This window comes from Cololabis saira, chromosome 2 (assembly GCF_033807715.1).
Source record: "Cololabis saira isolate AMF1-May2022 chromosome 2, fColSai1.1, whole genome shotgun sequence".
NCBI lineage: Eukaryota > Metazoa > Chordata > Actinopteri > Beloniformes > Belonidae > Cololabis > Cololabis saira.
In genome coordinates, this window is record NC_084588.1 from 52,978,429 (window position 1) to 53,000,397 (window position 21,969).

The 21,969-nt window shown below is 44.7% G+C and overlaps 1 protein-coding gene across 1 annotated transcript in view; it reads right to left on the reverse strand.

Moving 5' to 3' along the window:
* The window catches only part of LOC133456800 (aminopeptidase Ey-like), a 54,199-nt gene that overhangs the window by 21,229 nt on the left and 11,001 nt on the right, over positions 1 to 21,969 (reverse strand). The window contains exons 2-6 of the mRNA XM_061735392.1: positions 9,522 to 10,160; positions 5,225 to 5,367; positions 4,497 to 4,633; positions 3,234 to 3,360; positions 1,869 to 2,023 (exon numbers count right to left, since the gene is read on the reverse strand). Coding sequence (XP_061591376.1) covers positions 1,869 to 2,023; positions 3,234 to 3,360; positions 4,497 to 4,633; positions 5,225 to 5,367; positions 9,522 to 10,114 — 1,155 coding nt within the window. The 5' untranslated portion in view covers positions 10,115 to 10,160. The remainder of the gene's footprint in view (positions 1 to 1,868; positions 2,024 to 3,233; positions 3,361 to 4,496; positions 4,634 to 5,224; positions 5,368 to 9,521; positions 10,161 to 21,969) is intronic.

A 21,969-nucleotide genomic window follows, 5' to 3' on the forward strand; every position in this document is an offset into this window, starting at 1 on the left:
CCATGTGGATAAATCCTCACAAATCTCCTTCCAGAACCTCTGTACCGGTGTACAGAACCATAAAGCATGCATATAATTATCTGGGGTGTTCTCTGTGCACTGTGAGCAGATATTACAGGTGACAAAGCCCATCTGGAACATCCTTTGTCCAGTATAATGTATTCTATGAAGAACTTTGTACTGTATAAGTTGTAAGTTTGGGTTCTTAGTCATAGTAAAAATATTTAAACATATTTGTGACCAAGAAATCTGGTCGGTGTTAAGAGAGAGATCCGCCTCCCACTTAGAGATCGGGAGAGAGACTGAATTATCTAATTTAGACACTAACCTATAAAGTTTTGATAACAACTTTAAAGTACTTAAGTTCAATAAATCTATTATCCTGGCGGGAAGTCCTAAGTCTAATTGGTTAATTTTATACGTATTATTTATTATGGCCTTAAGTTGTTGGTATTCTAAAAATGTATTACTGCTAACTCCATATTGAACAATAAGGGCCTGATTTACTAAGATCCTAAATAAAGAGTACTAAATTGCGTGTGCACTGAAAAAGTTTTCACGTGCTGTTGTTGTGTGTTTTGCGGGTGATCAACTAAGAGCGCTTGCGCAATTGATAACAGGTGCAAACCTCAGTATTTAAATGAGGTGTTGCGCGTTTTTACGGTTTGCGCCATGGAGAGTCTGGATGGAAAGCAGGATAGTCGCAAGCGCAAAATTAAATTTGACGAGTTGGAGTTAGAGATATTAGTGGAAGAGGCAAATAAACACATTCATGAACTACAGCAAAGAAATTTAAACATACCAAAAGAAACGCAATATGGGAGAAAATCTGCGATAGAATAAATGCAGTTGGTAAGACAAAAAGAACGGCAGATGAGGTTAAAAGAAAGTGGCAAGATATAAGGCGAAGAACTAAAGAAAAAGTGGCCTTTAATAAAACTTATGCAACCATTTTTAAAATAGCATGCAGCAGAATAAAGACTCTCTCTCTGCGTATCCTTTGATTTTGGCGATGTCGCCTCCTTGCCACAATAACAGCAGCCATCGGTGCGTAATGCTGGGCAGATTAGCACCTTCCTTTCCAACGTATTAAATACAGACGCAATCACAATACGCGCAATAACTTTCAGGCTTGGTAAATCTCATTGCGCGTGGTAAATGGACCAATTTGCATTTTCCCCTCCCAGTATTTAGGATTTCTGGCGGGTACGCCCCATATTGATTATTCAACAGGGCAAAAGTACTAAATGAACAGCGTGTGCTATTTTGCTCATTTGAGAGGCGCAGTCCTCTTTGCACGCTGTTAGTAGATCAGCTCGCACTTTGGTTTGCGGGTGATGTCAAGTTTGCACACGTTTTTACGCACGCAAACCTTTAGTAAATCAGGCCCTAAGTGTATTGAAAGGTACAAACTGTACTCCTATAATAACATGTTGTAGATACCGTATTCCTTGATCTCTCCATTGAACAAAGTTTACCATCTTTCTATCATTCTTCAGGATGTCTGGGTTGTTCCATATGGGTGTACGGTCACATGGAAAAAGTGAAATTTTAGCTACTTTAAGAAATTCCCACCAGGCTGTCAGAGTTGTGCTAATAGTAATACTTTTGATGGAAACATTTCTAGTGAGTTCAACATCATCATCCACTTCTCTGTGTTATTGAGCTGCAGTTGAAAACAAGCTCATATGGAAACTAGAACCAGGATGATTCTACAATCACGCAGGATCAGGACAGAACTGGGTTTGTTTTGGTCTGGAGCTGAGCTAGTCTTGGTCTTGACTACAAGTTTAGCTCTCTCATCCCAAACATGAGTCCAGGTTTCCTGAGACTAAATCCGGACGGTTCTGGGGGGAAGTGCTGCCCACCATGTGTGCCAGCTCGTGGGAGATGACGGTGGCGATCCGCTCCTTGTTCCCGGTGGAGGAGAGGACGGGGTCGTAGAGCAGCGCCGTCTCCCTGTAGGTGACCAGCCCCCAGTTCTCCATCGCCCCGGCGTTGAAGTCGGGCAGCGCCACCTGATCTGTGGGCAAGAGAGGAGACAGAACTTCAGGTCGGGCGGCGGGGGGAACTCTGGGCCAGGCAACGTCTGCCATCGCCATGTACGGTGGCCGACGAGGGCCAAACGCACTGCAACGGCCTGCACTGCGTTTTTCTTTTGAAGAAGGTTTCTTGTTTTATATCGTTTTGTGCTTTGCATCGTTTCTCTATTTGCAGCGTGTTTGATGATGCTGCATTTGTCTTTGTGTTTTGCAGCATGTTTTTTCATTTGCACCACGTTCCTCTGTTTTTACCTCGTTTTGAGTTTGTGAATTTTAATCGTTTCTGTACTTGAAGCCGTTTTCCTTAACTGAGACGCATTAAGCCAGGGATCGGCAACCCGCGGCTCTAGAGCCGCATGCGGCTCTCTAGCGCCGCCCTAGTGGCTCCTGGAGCTTTTTCAAAAATGTTTGACCTTATTTTTCCTTTTTATCTTTTTTTTTCCTTCTTTTCTTCTTTTTCTTCTTTTTTCCTCCTTTTTTCTTTTTTTTCCTTTTTCTCTCTTTTTCTTCATTTTGCCTTTCCCTTTTAATCTCGACATTTCAACTTTTTTCTCTAAATTTTGACTTTTTTCTCTAAATTTTTACTTTTTTCGCAACATTTCAACTTTTTTTTTTCGAAATTTTGACTTTTTTCTCAGGATTGTTCTTCAACATTAATCTCGACATTTCGACTTTTTTCTCAAAGTGCATAATGAAAAAATCTTCCCCCAGTTATAGCTAATATAGATACATGCAGCATGTGTTGTCTTCATTCTAATTCTGATACAAGACTTTTAATTTTTTGCGGCTCCAGACATATTTGTTTTTGTGTTTTTGGTCCAATACGGCTCTAAAACCTTTTGGGTTGCTGACCCCTGCATTAGGCCGTTGCGGTGCGTTTGGACCTCGTGGGCCACCGTAGCGATGCGATCATCAGAACATCTGCAGCTCCGCGCCGTCGTCACCGCTAAACATCAGAACTGCTCCGTCTGGGTCGGCTCTGTTTCAGGCAGCAGATGTGATCTCTGGCGGCTCCTGTCAGCGTCGGTGTAAATCAGACTCAGAGGTCGGTTAGAGGTCGGGGCGTCCCGGGGGGAGCGTTAAACGCTCGCACAGAAAAGAGCGAGGTGTTTTTCTTTCCGCTCGGTGTCATGAAAGACGGATTTCAACCCGCTGCGTTTGCCGTGACGCGGCGGCGCCGACCTGACGTACCTGACTTGGAGAGGGGGTAGCTGGTGTTGTAGTAGCGCTCGTAAAACTGCAGGATGGGGCCCGTGACCCTGAGGGCGTAGTCGCCCTGCCGCCCGCTGATGGCCTTCTTCTGGGCCCAGATGCGGATCTGCCAAACATTTAAAGAGGAAACTAAACATGTGTAGGAACAAAAAAAAGGCCGCTGAGGCCGCTTGCTGACGCGACACTCAAAAAGGGGAAAATAAAAGTCCGTTGAATTGATTCTTAAAGAGATCCATACGGTGGCCGAGACCCGCCATTGCTGAAAATAAAAGTAACGCTGCAAACACAAACAAACGCCGCTGCAAATAAAATAAACGCTGCAAATAAAAAGAAACGCTGCTGCAAATAAAATAAACGCAAGTAAAATAAAAAAAACGACGCAAATAAAAAAGCCACAACGGAAGTGAATTACCGGGGACTATTTTTGCCGATGCACCGGTGTTGCACATTAAAAATTACACGTAGCGACGTTGAACACTAACCTTTTCACTTATTTTCTCGTTCGTTGTTCTTCTTATTCCTCGCTCTTCTTATTTCTTCCTTTTCACTTACGTCCTCTTCGTCTTCTTCTTCTCCTCTCACGTAAAAAACACCGGTGCATCAGCAAAAATAGTCCTCGGTAATTCACTTCTGTTGTGGCTTTTTTATTTGCGTCGTTTTTTTTAAAATTTGCAGCGGCGTTTCTTTATATTTGCAGCGTTTATTTTATTTGCAAAGCGTTTATTTTTATTTGCAGCATTTCTTTTAATTTTCAGCGTTTATTTTATTTGCAGCGTTTCTTTAATTTTCCGCAATGGCGGGTCTCGGCCACTGTAGGATCCAGGTTTATTGTAACAAAAAGATCAAAAGGCAGCAATCAATTATTATAATGCAAAAATAAAATGACAACGATGAATATTTGTGTGGCTGAAGCAAAACGGTGACGGTCAACAAAAAATATATCAGCCTACTACATGAACGCTTTCCTTTTGTCTTCCACCTCCACCACACAATCAAACCAACAAATTAAAGCCACACCTATAAGCCCCAACGTGATGACGTAACATAAGTATAATTTCTACAATTTAAACTTATCCATAACTTAAACTTAAAGTACCATTATAATTAAGCAAAGCAAAAATATGTTAGTTTTAGCCGCTACACATGGGAACATGTTGGGATGTCTTTAGGCTGTTTTGTTGTTTTTACTGTATTTTCTGCATCAAATACACAGTAAGCAGCCGGAAAAACCCCAAACCTTACCAGCGGTTTGCTTTGGTTTGACTGAATGTAGGCGAAGTCGCTGACGATGAACGCCAGCAGATACGTGGACATCCTCTCTGTCGGCTCAAAGGTCGTGACCTTGACCGCCGAGCCATCGATGACGGAGAGAGAAGAGTCTGCAGAAGGAGAGCCAGAGTTAAAGATGGACGTTAGGATAGACTTGTAGGTCTTAAGACCACTTTGTCGTGGTCTGGGTCTTGTCTCGGTCTCAGACTCGGATAACTGAGATGCCGTTGCAGAATCTGGTGATCACCAGTTCTTCCTCTTGTTCATGTACAGTTTTGTAAACTATTTGTATTTTGCATTTGATTTAATGTTTTGGTGCATCTGCATGTGTGTCTGTATTTAATTACAGTTTTGTGTTTATAACGGCCTTGTTTGAATAAATACAGGACTGTCTCAGAAAATCTGAATATTGTGATAAAGTTCTTTATTTTCTGTAATGCAATTAAAAAACTAAAATGTCATACATTCTGGATTCAGGTTTGTTTTTGGTTCTGGAGCTGAACTAGTCTTGGCCTTGAAACTCTCTGGTCTCAGTTTAGTCGTCTGGACTACACGTCTACGTTCTGATGACATTCACGGGAAAACTGCTGATTTTCTTTAAAAAGAAAGGAAAGTGCTGACGTTATGAATCATTTACAGGTCAGTCGTGTCAGGCCGTGTGTCTCAGCGTTTTACTGCCGAGCTAAAGGTTAGCCACGAACCCGTCTCCCTGCCGTTGGACAGCGCCACCGTGTCCCGGCTGTGGACGATGGTCACGTTGAAGACGGCCTTCATGGCCGGCTCGTCGAAGCAGGGGAAGGTCTTCCTGGCGTAGGTGGCCTGCATCTGGGAGGTGGCCACGACCCTGGGGACGAGCAGAATCACTGCAGACGTGAAGCTTAAACACACGACCGGGGCCGAGCTGAGCAACTTCTACTACTGTCATTTAGCAGACGCTTTTATCCAAAGAGATTTACATCTGAGAAAACAACACAAGCACAAAATCACATAGGAGGTCCAGCTGGATCAGTGTTGGTCAGACTGATGAGAGTCCAGTTGGACACAGGTGCTGTCTTCGCCATCTTACTAGATGCCGAAGTGCTTAAAGAGCTGGGGCCTCATTTATAAAGCTTGCATGCGCACAAAACAGGGCTTGAAAGATTTGCACGCCACCTTATACGCAAAGGTTGGGATTTTAAAAAATGTGCGTGTCTTTACGCCAACCCTGACCCTCGCGCACGAACATTTTGAAGATATGGGGAACTGGCGACGCAGACGGTGAGGTGGTGAAATGAAACCAGATTCATGTCATACTGTTAATGTCATCACATATCAGACTTAGGCCCCGTTTCCACATAGCCGGGTATTTACAAAAACGGATATTTCCCCCTCTACGTTTTGAAAAATTCCATCGTTTACACGAGATCGTTTTCAAAATCTCTTCGTTTACACGGATACGCATGAATACGCTGTTAACGTCATGCCAGCCAATCAGAATCCTGGAAAAAACATCAACAAATGACACGTGTAACTTCCAGTTAAGGCTGATTTATGGTTCCGCGTTACACCAACGCAGACCTACGGCGTAGGGTACGCGGCGACACACACCGTACGGCGCGCATCGCCGCGTACCCTACGCCGTAGGCTCTGCGTCGATTTAACGCAGGACCATAATTCAGGCTTTACCTCCAAGATGAACGAGAGTCTTTGGTTTGGAGTGACAGAGAAGTGGAGTTACTTTAAAGTGTGACTTTAGAATATAAAACAGGTAAAATACAAGAAAATATTGACGGTAGCCAAACTAATTGTAACCACAGGTCGCACTCATGACGCTGGTGACGTTTCTGTTGCATAATGTGACGTTCTGAAGCCTAAATGTCCGTTTTCCTCTGTTTAGACGCAAACGTGAAGACGGAGTTTTTGAAAATCTCCACTTTGGCCGGAGTTTTCAGAAATTATCGTTTTTGGAGACTTTGAGCTTCATTTTCGTGTAAACGAACGAACAAAACGCATGAAAACACCACCGTTTTTGCTACGTGGAAATGGGGCCTGATAGATCCATGTACACCCAATCCAGTAGTTATAGATCTATGAGTTATAGATCTATGTGTTATAGATCCATGTACACCCAAGCCGGAGTTCTGCCCAGGTTTCCGACCTCGGCAGAAAATACTACCGTACGATCCCCGTTTCTTTTATCTCAGTTTCTTTTTTTTCAAAGGCTTTTTCATGCAAATAGACGATTTAACAGCAGGAAGTCAGAATGTGCTTCAACATAGATCTATGTGTACGACGCTTCGGCAGAAGAAAAAAACTCTCAAATCACACTTCCACATAGATAAATGTTGATGTCTATGTGGAAGCGTGATCTGACGGGGTATTTTCATCTGTCAAATCATCCTACCTGCATTTATCTATGTGGAAGCGTGATTTAAGGTTTTTTTTTGATGGGTTTTTTTCTTCCGCCGACGGGTCCCCGCACAGTACATCCAAGTGATCGCCGTCTGGCGCTCGGACCCGGAGACTGTTGGGGGGGGCTGATAAGAGGGAGGAGCCGAGGAAGGCGTTTGAATTGAGGGAATTGTGTGTGCTCATCAGTAAGTGTCTCTGTGAAGCGATGAGTCCGTCCGTGAACTCTGCCCAGATCTGCTCTCAGCCAAATGTCCTTGATGTTATCAGGCACCTCGTACAGTTCTGAGACAGGGATCCGCAGGTGTTCGTGGGAGAGGGGAGGGTTAGTGGGGGCAGAGTCGTCTTGTTTACATTCCAACAGGAAGATTGTGACCAGGAGCGGTCGGCCCAAGACCGCTCTGTCGAGGGCAGATTATAGAATCAGCAATTATTTTGAAAACAGGCAGCCTCAGTAATTTTCCGTCTGCCTTTCAGTCTCTGGTTCATCAGCGGCGACTCCAATCAGACGAATTGTGATCAATTCCGGCCAAGCTGAGCTCCCAACTTCTCCAGGTTGTTATCAATCTTGTTAATGAGCTCAAAGACCCCTGCCAGCCTGCGGTTCTGTTCGAGAATCGCATCCAGCTTACGGGCCTGCTCCCCAAACGTAAAAGTCAGAGCATTGATTGCTTTGCTTGACCCTTCAGCCACGTCCGGCAGCTTTGAAAGAGCCAGAACGGCAGCCGACGACTTACGCGTTTGTCGATACATCAGGAAACTCCCACCTCCGATCATGAGGATAATCAGGAGAAATCCTGCTATAATAAATCCAAATATGAAGGCGTCTTCGACGTCCTCGATGGACATGATCGCTAAACACAAAGGCTTCCAGTATTTGAAGTATTGAATCCATTGTATATCCAGCAAAAAATGTCCCATCCGGGCAAGAGGGCTCCCTTACCCCCTGACTTCTTGTTGCAAAAATTTGGTCAATTGTGCTGAGAGACCAGTTAATCAATTCCATAATTGTAATTTCGGAGGAGTGAAAAGAAGAGACTCTGAAGACGAGATGAGCAGGCAGTAGCAGGGCAGACAGATAAGGGAGAGGGAGCAGAAAAGCGTCCGCCTTCGTCGAGAGCCAGAAAAGATAAGGACAACTATTGTGCAAAAAACCAAAACAAAAAAAATCCCACATACACGAAGAAAAGAGCGCTGAAAGTTCACGACTGCTTCAAACCGGAAACCGGAAATGCGTTGCTACCAAGAGAACCAATCACAGCCCTTACAATTTTCGGGAGGTGACGTCAGTCACGGCGTGAGTGACGGCGTGTGGTCTGCGTCGACGCGTACCCTACGCCGTAGGCACGGCGTCGTTTTGACTCGTTTTGACCCGTAACTCAAGCTTTAGGCCCAATCCCAATACTCCCCCTACTTTTCTTCACTCGCCCTTCTTTTCTTCACTACCCCCTAAAAAAGAAGGGGGAGATTTTAGGGCATTTGAAATCTAGGGCACTTGTCCCAGGTGCCTGTCCCAATACTCCCACTACCCCTCGTTTTCATCCCTACCCTGATCAGGAAGCTGAGAGCCAAAAGCTGTTTTAATTTCAGCTGTAGCTGTTAATATGCCACTTTATTAAGTTTTAATATTTTTTAAGGGGTAAAAGTAACCTTTAAGATCCCCAACCGGGGCTCAGTTTATCCAAATAACGCCTGTTAAGAAATTTGACTCGACGTTTTCGGAGATGAGAAGAGCCGCTGGCTCGGGGCAGCAGCAGCTGTTACCATGGTAACAGCTGCTGCTGCTGTTACCATGGTAACAGCAGCAGCAGCCGGAGAACAGACGTGTCCGCCAGGTCAAACTGCGCGGTGGTCCCGGGAGAGAAACCTGCAGCTCTGTGGAGAATTACCGCTGGCTGAAATAAATCATTTAGGAAGATAAATGTTGGTTTAATAGATGAAATCTAACAGTTGTAGCTACGCCTGTTAAGAAATTTGCTCCGAAAATTTAGAGATTTCTGCCTGCCGGCTCCGGAGCTGATTTATGGGTCCGCGTTAAATCGAGGCAGTACAGCGTAGGTTACGTAACCTACGCCGTAGGCTCTGCGTTGGTGTAACGCGGAACCATAAATCCCTTTATTCTGGCCTGATCTTCGGCAAACGGGAAAACTAGTGATTATGTACATTCACTGAGTGAATATTATGAAAGTAAAATATATATTTCTCGCTAGAAATGTAATCAAAACGCATTTTTATGCAGAAACTAACTCAAAATATAGATTTTATTCACTAAAAAATAAGAAATGTCCGCCATGTTTTTTTTTTGGATTCAGTCAAATGCAAATGACAACGAAGAGCATTCTGGGAAATTTTTATAACCCCTCGCTCACGAAATCAGCATGTGAAATCCCTCGCTTTGAAGGGCTAGATTGATAACCACTTGCCCTCGTTATGCCCACTCCCCCTAGGTAGAAAGAAGAATTGGGAACCACTACCTTCACGGGAACGCGCAAAATTTAGGGTTAGTGATGAAAACGAGGGGTAGGGGGAGTATTGGGACAGGGCCTTAGTCCCAACACTGGTCATATGTGTCGTATGTGTCGTATGTGTCGTATGCATGGCGGCGCTTACTTCCTCACGCCGTCCTCCACGTATTCGCTCCGGTAGAATCCCTCCAGGTCGTCGGCCAGCTCGCCCGTGAACTCCGTCTGCAGCAGGTAGGAGGCCCCGGCCGCCAGCCGGCCGCGCAGCTGCAGCACCAGGTAGTCGGTCTTCTCCACCAGCCAGGACCTGCGCGTGGCGGGCGCGGCGTGGGCCCCCAGGCCCCGCAGCGCGGCCAGCTGGCCCCCCTGGCGGGTCAGGTTCAGCTTGTTGCAGTGGATGATCACCAGGTCCGTCTCCTCCACGCACCTGAACACGACGGCCGAGCGGCCGGTGAAGACGTAGACGCCGCGGGCGTCGGGCTCCAGCCGGGGCCACAGGGTCACGTTGTAGGAGACGGGGACCAGGGCCCGCGGGAGCCGGTAGCGGTCCCAGGGGTCCTTGGGGGTGGACGGGGTGGTGGGGGGGGCCGCGGAGCCGCCCTCGTCCCCCGGCCCGCCCCGACCTCGGGCCCGCTCCCTGTTGTAGGCGACGGACAGGCCGATGATGGTGGCGAGGGCCGTGGCCGCCAGGACCAGGATCCCGATGCCCACGTTCTTACTCACGTAGTAAACTTTCCCCATGTCTGGTCTCCCGGACGGGCTTTTCCCTCCTCAGTTAACCGCTGACCTATCAGACGAGGGGAGAGAACAATAACTGCTTTATTTATTAATTTAAATACATTAAAATTCTGGGATCTAGTTAACATTCAAACCTTATTGATTATATATAAAGCACATCATAATCTCCTCCCAAGATGTTCTCAGAGGCCGTTCCAAATCCACAAGAGTAAATATGAACTAAGGAACACAGGTATGTTTAAGAAGGCATGGGGAACAGGGCCGGATTTAGCGAGGCCCACTAAGGTGGGCAGACTGAAATGTAGGGTGGGCAATGCTAAAAAAAAAAAAAATTTTGGGGGGTCAAACCCCCGAAATGCATAGAAAACTATGCTATCATCATATCAGTTCATCTATCTTCTCCACAGTATGTGAACCCAATTGCCCTTCCTGACACTTCCCTCTGCATTTACCCGGGCTTGGGTGTTCTGCCAATCCTTACTACCTGCCGAGAAATGCTACGTTGTGGTTCTGCGCATGCGCACAGTCGATTTTTTAAAGTTTGATTGCCACGCCAATCATTTCTTGCACGATGTAAAATTGATAATATGAGATGTTGAGTATTTGATCCTTCAAAATACACTACCCATGACATGAATTGCATTACACATTGTGAACATTATATGATAAAGAGAAAAAAAAACCTTCTATCGCTTTATTTGATATCATTCAGTCATTGGCCTTTATTTAACCAGGCCGGTCATTAAGAAAATTCGTATTTACAATGACAGCCTGGCAAGAGACAAGGACCACAAATTTTTTTATCAATCAATCGTAGCCTACGGCGTAGGCTCTGCGTTGATTTAAAAGGTCCCGCGGCAGGCTGGTGGCTCCAGAGCATGCACGGCACCGCGGCACCGCCACCCGCACGGCGCTCTCCGGCTCTGGAGCCACGGCCATAGGGTACGGCGTAGGGTACGCAGCGACACGCACCATTCTGCGTTGGTGTAACGCGGAACCATAAATCAGCTTTCACTGTGCACAGTGCCCACCCAATCAGAAAATCAAATTTATTTATAAATAAAATGATAAAAAAAATAAAGGATCCCAATAACTTTGATTGGGTGGGCAGGACGCACATTAGGGCCCCCCCTAAAACCGGTCTTGATGGGGAAGAACCAAAAGTAAAGAAAACGGTGTTTCCGTGAAAGGTGTCAAATTGTGGGATTGCTGTGATAAGGATTTAAGAATGTGTACCTAAATTTATGTTTTCAAAAAAAAATTTAAATATAAAACGATAAACAGTTATAAAGAAATCTGTTAATTATGTTGGTATAGCCTATTATAGATTAACATGAAAATAGCACCACTAGCCTTTTTGCATTATTGGTATTACTATTTTTATATAATATAATGCAATGACAGTTTCTCTTTGTTTTCTTTTTATATATTTCTTTTCTTAATTGTGTATTATCATCCACCAGATGCCATATTGTGTGAATGATAAACACTGCACAGGATATAATATAATAATAAGCCCTCGGCTTCAGCCTACTCCTTTTTCTGACATTTCTAATTACCTTTTATTTTATTTGTGAAATGAACATGTAAATATCTCAATGTCCAAAATAAACCAGTCATTAATTCATAACTGGAACAATCTCAGTCATCTCTTATTTATTAACGAGTCGTTTAACTTGTTGATACATTTTCACCAATGATCCATCAAGTCCTCCAGGGGCGTTAATTGGGTTTAAGGTACGGCAGCCACACCTCGGCTTCAGGGGGAAATGTAAATGTTTGTTTTTAAATACATTTATGGAATTACTCTGTGTCTATTTGTATCGATTATTCTATTACTTAAAGGAGCCGTATGTAAGAGCAATAATAAAACAAATCATAAAATGACCCCGATATGTCACAAGACATTTAAAAATCATGTTCATTTCAAATACTTATGTCACTGACAACAGCACTCAAGCCAAGATATTCCAGTTTAAAAAGAGGAGTTGCAGCCCTCAACTGATGTTTATGTTGAAGCTCCACCCTCCACCTATCTCCCAATCACCAAGTCAGTATTGTTTCTGAAGCTCCACCCTCCACCTATCTCCCAATCACCAAGTCAGTATTGTTTCTGAAGCTCCACCCTCCACCTATCTCCCAATCACCAAGTCAGTATTGTTTCTGAAGCTCCACCCTCCACCTATCTCCCAATCACCAAGTCAGTATTGTTTCTGAAGCTCCACCCTCCACCTATCTCCCAATCACCAAGTCAGTATTGTTTCTGAAGCTCCACCCTCCACCTATCTCCCAATCACCAAGTCAGTATTGTTTCTGAAGCTCCACCCTCCACCTATCTCCCAATCACCAAGTCAGTATTGTTTCTGAAGCTCCACCCTCCACCTATCTCCCAATCACCAAGTCAGTATTGTTTCTGAAGCTCCACCCTCCACCTATCTCCCAATCACCAAGTCAGTATTGTTTCTGAAGCTCCACCCTCCACCTATCTCCCAATCACCAAGTCAGTATTGTTTCTGAAGCTCCACCCTCCACCTATCTCCCAATCACCAAGTCAGTATTGTTTCTGAAGCGCCACCCTCCACCTATCTCCCAATCACCAAGTCAGTATTGTTTCTGAAGCTCCACCCTTCACCTATCTCCCAATCACCAAGTCAGTATTGTTTCTGAAGCTCCACCCTCCACCTATCTCCCAATCACCAAGTCAGTATTGTTTCTGAAGCTCCACCCTCCACCTATCTCCCAATCACCAAGTCAGTATTGTTTCTGAAGCTCCACCCTTCACCTATCTCCCAATCACCAAGTCAGTATTGTTTCTGAAGCTCCACCCTCCACCTATCTCCCAATCACCAAGTCAGTATTGTTTCTGAAGCTCCACCCTCCATCTATCTCCCAATCACCAAGTCAGTATTGTTTCTGAAGCTCCACCCTCCACCTATCTCCCAATCACCAAGTCAGTATTGTTTCTGAAGCTCCACCCTCCACCTATCTCCCAATCACCAAGTCAGTATTGTTTCTGAAGCTCCACCCTCCACCTATCATCTCCCAATCACCAAGTCAGTATTGTTTCAGCATCCGGGTTGCCAGCTCGGCTCTAATTATGGCAGCCATGGCAGCCTACGTTCCTGCTGCATTCTGCAGCCTACCTGGCAACCTCTGGTCGGGGGGAGGAGGGGGAGGGTACACGCCGCTCAACAATATTTGGAAAGTGACTGCAGTACCAGTTTTGGCCATGTCTTACAGACGGCTCCTTTAATACATATAAACTTTATTATGGGCTCTAGACCCAATATCAAGACATACAACATAAAAAATAAACAACAACTACATAAACACATAAAAACATACTCTTATTCATGAGAGTCTTAAAAGGCACCCATACCAGTGTTTCCATAGATAGGATTGATATCTGACAGAACTGCACCTGGGGCTTGTGAGCTTCATTATGATACAGTTTTGCGACTCATCAAGTCTAGACATAAACCTAAACATCAGGTTCCTCAAGAGAGCCTGTAGAGTGCTTAGGCCTGAGTCACAGAAGAGTTTACTAGCTCTGCTACTCCTGGGCTTTTTCAGCAGTTTCCTCAGACAGTCGTTATGCTACCTGAAGTTTACCAGGGTCTCCTTTTTGTAGCTGACCCATAATGGGGCTGCATAGATACATGTAGGGGTGCAGTAAGCACGAAACAAGCTCACTTTCACATCATCGGAACAGTAATGGAATTTCCTGACGAGCATGTTTGCTTGGACATATAACATTCGTCTCTGCCTGTACATGTCAGCATCATCTTCCATCTGGTCAGTGATTATGTGCCCAAGATATTTTGTACAGTTAGATACACAAAGGGATTGCCCTGAAAGGTAAAACATTGGAAAGTGCAGCATCTGATCCTCCTTGGTCCTACATATCAATACAACACTCTTTTTTGCATTGTACTGTATATCAGACTCAACCCCGTACTCGGAGCATAAATCCAACAGCTGCTGGAACCCGTCAGTGCTGGGGGACATAATGGCCAAATCGTCTGCGTACATCAGATGGTTTAACAGAGTGTTCCCTATCAGACAACCTGTCTTACACTTCCCCAACTGCTTGGACAGGTTGTCCATGTGTAGGTTGAACAGGGCTGGAGACAGAAGCCCCCCCCGCCGTACACCATTGCCTACACTGAAAGGTGAGGAAAGACTGTTTCCCCATTTAACCTGCATACTTTGCTTGCCATATCAGTAAACCAGGATATGTATGATGCATCCAGGCACACCCCTAAGCATGAATAGAAGCATAGAATAACTACAAATGCAAATCAGAACATGATCGATTCCAATAGTTATTATACACTGCAAAAACTCAAAATCTTAACAAGAATATTTATCTTATTTCTAGTTAAAATGTCTAATTTTTAGTAAAAGAAAATCTCATTACACTTAAAACAAGACTCAAAAACAACAATTTTCACCTGTTTCAAGTAGATTTTCACTTAAAATAAGTGGAAAAATCTGCCAGTGGAACAAGATTGTTTTGCTTGTAATGAGAAGATAAATCTTGTTCCATTGGCAGATTTTTCTACTTATTTCAAGTGAAAATTTACTTGAAACAGGTGAAAATGGTCAAATAACAAGTTATTTTTCTGGTGATTAATCTTCTTTTAATTGTAATGAGATTTTTTGACTAAAATTGAGACATTTTAACTAGAAATAAGACAAATATTCCTGGTAAGATTTTGAGTTTTTGAAAAAGTTCCAGTTTCCTTGACCACACAGATTAGCTACATAGCAGACTTCTGTGATGAGTATTTGCTGGACGTGTTGATTGATACTCTAGTTAACTTCTGTGACTCGTAACCTTGCCATACCTTAGCTTCCACTGAATTGACGCCACTGAAGTCCTCATCCAGCGTTTAACACCGTTCGGCTCCATAAACATCTGACTACAGTCCTGAAAACTGATATTACTCAGGAAGAAGGTTTAATGGTCCTGATAATAAATGATGGGGGACGGTTATACATTGACCAGTCAGTGAATCAGTAGTGCAGATTACTCAACTCTGCTGGCTCTGCTTTTCTAAATCTCTCCCAACGTCTCCTTGTGTCACATCTCGTAACCGGGAGGAAAACAAATTGTGCAAAACGGAGGAACTTTGTCCGTCCTTGGCCGAGCAAAGTCACGGAGTGGATGTTAGAAAACCAGTGCGAGAGATTTCCTCTCTCTTGTTTTCTCTTCCACAAACGCTTCCCTCCGTTTCCAGGTCTGCGGGACGGTTTTATCTCTGCGGATGTTTGGAGGCCGAACACATCTGGGACTTGGACGGTCGGGGCCGGTAACAGGAGCCGGGGACGATGAATAACACTTCCTTAAAAGTCATCACAAACTCACTCTGAGGTTTTTTGCTTCATGTTGAAAACTCATTTGTGAGCAGACACCAGGACAGTTTTAGCTCTGATCAGGAGACGTAGCTGCAGAATCCCGAGAGCTCCACGACGGATCAGGAAGATGAAGTCAGGAGCTCCAGGCCCCAAGTTATTACTTTTTTTTCCCTTCATGCAGGAGTTTATTACTAAAACAACTGTATTTTTTCCCCTCATCTTTATAATATTAGGCAAGTGTTTTGTAAGAAGGTTTAGTTTAGTTAGTCAATAAGAAACAAACATTAAAAAGTAGAAACTGTACGTTTTGCAGACGTTTTCTTCTCGGCTTTAGTGAGAGATTATCAGAGTTGTCTTCAGTATTCACATTCATTACTCAGGTAGAAGTATAGATACTAGAGTTTAAAAATACTCCTGTAGAAGTTGAAGTATCAACTCAAGTTTTTTACTCAAGTAAAAGTATAAAAGTACTGGTTTCAAAACTACTTAAAGTATAAAAGTAAAAGTAATGTAAGGGTAAGTATTGTAATGGTGCAAAAAGTCAAACGTTCATGTTCATGTTATCATTTATCCTAACCTTTATTGGAATGTACATCCAAGTTTAGTTGCAGGAATCTGAGGGAACGGATGTAAGAACAAAACTGGACAAGAACATCTGAAACAACCACAACCAAATTCACTCTATCCGGATGGAGCAATTTAACTGGATAGTTTTTATTAAAGGCCCAAATGAAATAGAGTAACGAGGCTGTTTTTAAAATGTAAGGAGTAAAAAAAAAAGTATTTGTACTTGGTTACTGACACCTCTGGAGATTATATTTGTCTTCCTGCTCAATAATCAGAATCATTTCAGGTGATCGGTTCTAGTAACAGATGCTGAAATGAACCTGCAGCGAACGGCGTTGCTCGCGTCTCGTCCCATCTGCCGGGGGAAACGCCGACACTGCGGTTTTGGTTTCCCTCGTCAACATCCTGTGTAACTACTTTGGCTTCATCTGCACCAACGTTTGACACCTGCAGCTGCGACCGCAGGAACATCTGTGGACCCGTTAATCTGTCGGCAGGTGAGAACCGGCGGGTCAAGGCTCTGCCGTGCAACAAGTGCACCAGAGTGCATGCATGGCGTCTGGAAATGTAACGCTTAAAGAGTTCAGGCACATGCTCATAGTTGACCCAACCACCTTTGGGTTGTTGCATCTTTTATTCATTTCAGCCCCGAGCAGCGTGACCTTTCGGGCCGAGGAGAACCAGGCCGCGGAGTTAAGTCTCTGCTCAGATCAGAAAAGATTCTTGATGCCATTCGGTGTATTTGTAAAAGTGAAGCCTCCCCTCCGGGAATATCAAGAAGAAGAAGAAGAAACGCCGAGCGAACCCAGTGAAGCTGCTAAACGCCTTCATCTTTTCACGCATTGACTATGGCAATGCACTCCTCTCCGGTCTACCTACAAAATCCATCCACTGCCTCCAACTGGTTCAGAACAGCTGCAAGATTGCTCACTGGTTCCAAAAAGTCAGCACACATAACCCCTGACCCCGTCCACACGTAGCTGGGTATTTTTAAAATCGAATATTTCCCCCCCTCCGTTTATAAAATAATTTGTATCCACATTACATCGTTTTAAAAAAAACAAACCCTTCCACACATAACCGAAGATCTGCGTTTTCGACCACATTCATAAGCATTCTAACCTGTAGATCATCTGCGGCCCCCAGGGAAGTTGCGCCTCTGCGGCGCAGCTTCCCCGGCAGGCGCGTCTCTCGGTAACGAGCCCAAGTCCCCCCGTGTCCCACCACGGAGCTGCCGCGTTAATCGACGCAGCCCTACGCCGTAGGGTACCGCGTACGGTGCGCGTCGCCACAATCCCTACGGTGTAGGCTCTGTGTCGGTGTAACGCAGTAAACGTGGTCTAGAACAGAGACCATTTATTTAATAAATAGCTTGGAGAACAGATGCTGGATCATCTGTAGTTCTGTAGTAAACAAAAGGCGCACGTCAGAGCAGATTTGTTGTTGTTTTGGAGCATAATGTGACGTTCGAAAACGCAAAACTGCGGTTGTCTCCGTCTACACGCATCTACATAAACAGAGTTTTCAAAAATCTTCACTTTGCCCAGAGTTTTTTTAAACTTTCGTTTATTTGCGTTTTCATGTGGATGACAGGTCCAAACGTAGGAAAATATCTTCGGTTTAGCAGATACCCGGCTACGTGTGGACGGGGTCCCTGTTCTGGCCGAACTCCACTGGCTCCCGGTCCACTACAGGATCCAGTTCAAGGTCGTCCTCCTGACCTTGAGGACATCCACCAAAAAAGCCCCAGCTACCTAAGTGATCTAATCACTGTCCATAAACCGGCACACACCCTCGCTCCAGCCACGCCACTCTCCTTCATGTTCCCTCTCCTTCATGTCCCCTCTCCACGGCTCGTGACGATGGGACACCGTTCCTTCTCTGCCTGTGGAACTCTCTACCTGACGACCTCAGGAATGCACCTTCCGTGGAGTCCTTTAAAACGGGCCTTAAAACACTCTTCTACAAGCAGGCTTTCCCCTCAACTCTTCCCTTGACCACGTCTCTCCAGTGTTAGCGTCGCTCCATTGGTTACCCGTAAAATTCAGAATCCAATTTAAAATTGTATTACTTACAATTACTTACTTTATACGTATTACGTATAAAGCCCAAAGCGGCTTAGCTCCGCATTATTTGCAAGACCTGATAGTGCCTTATGTTCCTGGCAGAGCTCTCCGCTCTCAGAGTGCAGGTTTACTCGTAGTTCCTAGAGTATCTAAATGTAGATTTGGAGGGCGGGCGTTCTGCTATCAGGCACCATTACTATGGAACCAACTTCCAATCTGGGTTAAGGAGGCTGACACCACCTCCACCTTTAAAACTAAACTTAAAACATTTCTGTTTAGTAAAGCCTATAGTTAGTGTTTAGTAAACCTCTAGCTGGTGTTGGTAAATCTCTAGGTAGTGTAAACTCTAGTGTGTTAGAGTCGCTCCTGTAGTTTCTTGTGCTGGCCGCCCCTATTCTTCTCTTTTTTCTCTTTTGTACATGGTGCAGCATCCTCTGCCGGTGGCGAAGAGCATCTCTGAATGCACAACACCGGATCCTGCAGCGTGGGAGTGAGAGCGGCAGGGTAACAGCCCGGTCAGGCGGGGGAGAGGTTTGTCCGTCTAGACTCCTCTCCCTGCCCCTTCTCAACCTTTCCCCGACCCTGCACCCCAACCTGGGACTTGATGATTGGGCCGGAGCTTCGGGAGCTGCGTGCTGGCCTGCGGTCCCCACCCCCGGTCATCCCGTTGCTGCTTCCACCTGCCTGCTGTGCTGTTGCCATCCCCGACCCCCAGTCTGGCCTTCGGCAGGAGGGTCCCCCCTTATGATCCTGGTCCTGGTCCAGGTTTCTTCCTCCTAAAGGGGAGTTTTTCTTTCCACTGTTTGGCTTAAGGTTTTTCTCCCACTAGGGGAGTTTTTACCTGCCAATGTTTATGTAATAATTGCTCGGGGGTTTATGTTCATGTTCTGGGTCTCTGGAAAGCGTCTAGAGACAACTTTTGTTGTATTAGACGCTATATAAATAAAATTGAATTGAATTGAATTGAACCCCTTTTATTCAAAAATGTTTTATCTTATTTAGTAACTAGGCTTTGTCTTAGTGTCTTAGTCTTTTTTTTTGTTTTTAGTCTTCTTTGTACTCTGAGATATGTTGCTTCAGGTGAAAAGCGCTATATAAATTGAAATTATTATTGTTATTGTTATTATCATTATGAAGCGACCGCCGCCCCACATAACAAAACTGTCCTCACAAACCGGCGCCGCTGGCGCGAATCTCGCTGGATACGCACTCCATCCCCGGCTCTTCTGAGCCCCGATCACCCGCCGTCTGGAACAGATTAAATCTGGAGTCATCAGACCGCATGCCTCAAACTTTAAGGCTTCTGAGTAAATTGAAACCTTTTCTTTGAGTCTGATTAGCCTGATTGTGCCGTGATTTGTGGAGGCAGATGTTGAGTCCCGGCCCGGCGGGTTCTGAACCAGAGGAGCATCTCCCGTCAGGATGTTTTCTTCCCACGAGGCGGTTTCCAGACCAGGAACATGCTCCTGCACCTTCAGGGTTAAAGCGAACAGCGCTGCCAGCTGCAGCGTGTTAGCGACTACAGTACTTTTCCAGTGGGAACCTTTTTGCTTAGTTGGATCCAGATGGCGACTCTCTCCTTGGCCAGGGAGTGAATATACGACATGAACGCATAAATTCACAAGACAAAGAGAGACGCTCTGAATGCTGCTTATAGAAGCATTTTATTTAGAAAAAACAAACATGTCATATTATGGGATTTGGGGGGAAAGTCTCTGCACGAGAGCGGGAGCGGAGCCTCGGCGGTGAGAGGTCAGGGGATCCAAAGTCGTCTAACGTAGTTCCTCTTGCTGAGGTGACGGGGGGGGAAGGGGCGTCACCGTGGGAGACTGATAGCAGATAGACGTTCACGCACGAGTCTCTCGTCGCCATCAGGCTGCCGGGAGACCGGTGAGCAAGGCCAGAGGAATGTCAGGGATGCGGAAAACTGGACCCCAAGTTGTTGTTGTGGTTTTCTACACGTTTATTTACTGCGCGACTTAAAGGAGACCTATTTAAAACAGGCCTTGAATGTCTTTAAAACAAGCTTTTGATTGTTTCTGCTAAATAAATTAGAAATTCAGCCTCTGATCCATGTCTTTATCTTCCCATTCTCTAACCTCATTATCTATGCAGGATTCTGAGTGGGCGGGGCTATGATAATGAGGTCGATGCGATACACCGCTATGGAAAAATGGAGGAAGCTCCGGCCGGCGGAGTTAGTTGTTAGTGGTTTCAAGCATCGCTCCTGTCGTTACGTAACTTTGGGGAGCAGAATCTTATTGGCTCGTAGATCCACATCACACTGGACGATCATCCGGGCGGCTGTACAGACACTGCAGAATCTGGTTGTTTCCTCCTTCTCTGAGTTGCTGAGGGGAGACCACTTTATATATGTTAAAGCATATATAAAGATTTATTTAATCTCGACATTTCGACTTTTTTGCTCGACATTTCGACTTTTTTTGCTCGACATTTCGACTTTTTTCTTGAAATTTCAACTTTTTTCTAGACATTTCGACTTTTTTCTCGACATTTCGACTTTTTTCGCGACATTTCAAATTTTTTTCTCGACATTTTGACTTTTTTCTCGACATTTCGACTGGCGGAGTTGTTGTTGTTGTTCCGGCCAGAGTTAGAGAATCTTATTGTCTTGTAGATCCACATCACACTGGACGATCATCCGGGCGGCTGTACAGACACTGCAGAATCTGGTTGTTTCCTCCTTCTCTGAGTTGCTGAGGGGAGACCACTTTATATATGTTAAAGCAAGAAAAAACCTGGTTTTCATAATAGGTCCCCTTTAATCTCGACATTTCGACTTTTTTCTTGACATTTCGACTTTTTTGCTTGTCATTTCGACTTTTTTCTCGACATTTCCATTTTTCTCTCGACATTTCCACTTTTTTTCTCGACATTTCAACTTTTTTTCTCAACATTTTGACTTTTTTCTCGAAATTTCCACTTTTTTCTCGACATTTCCACTTTTTTCTCGACATTTCCACTTTTTTGCTTGGCATTTCGACTTTTTTTCTCGAAATTTCGACATTTCAACTTTTTTGCTCGGCATTTCAACTTTTTTTCTCAACATCTCGACTTTTTTCTCGACATTTCCACTTTTTTGTCGACATTTTGACTTTTTTCTCAACATTTCGACTGGCGGAGCTGAGAGGAGACCACTTTATACTGTATATGTTAAAGCAAGAGAAAACCTGTTTTTCATAATAGGTCTCCTTTAAATAATGAAGGATTCCAGGGAGAAGTGCTCTGTCTTCTCGTCTGCTCCTCCGGGGTGGTTACGGAGAAAATGATAATAAAGATAGTTTCTGAAGAATCGTGAGGAATCTCTGTATGCATGGGGGGGATTCAAACATCTGGAGCATCATCATCATCATCATCATCCTCACCTCACGTCCCAGATGTTTACAGACACTTGTTGATGGAATAAGAGACGATGGACGACGGTAAACATCACCCTGATCAGCAGATTCTCAGACGTGTTTCTGCCTTCAAGTTCAAGTTAATTCTGAGCTCATATTTTCCATCTCAACATCTGACATGATGCTTATGTTGTTTTGGGACATAAATAAATACGAGGCCCCGGCGGAGCTCCACAGCTGGGAGAAGGTGTTGGAGCTGCAGACGTCTCCACTTCTGACCCTTTTCTCCCATTTACAGACTTATGAAGTCTCTTTTTATTATTATTTTACAGCCATGAACTCGAAGATTTAAGCTGGAGACGGGTGGAGCCCGGGATGTTTTATGAATTCATTTGAACTGAGGGTAGGACGTAAGTTTACTGCTGAAGCGGAGCGAGCGGGAAATGCAGTTGAAAAGTCCAGCGGTCCAAACGTACGTGTTGGGTCTTGTGTTTGCAGCCTAGCA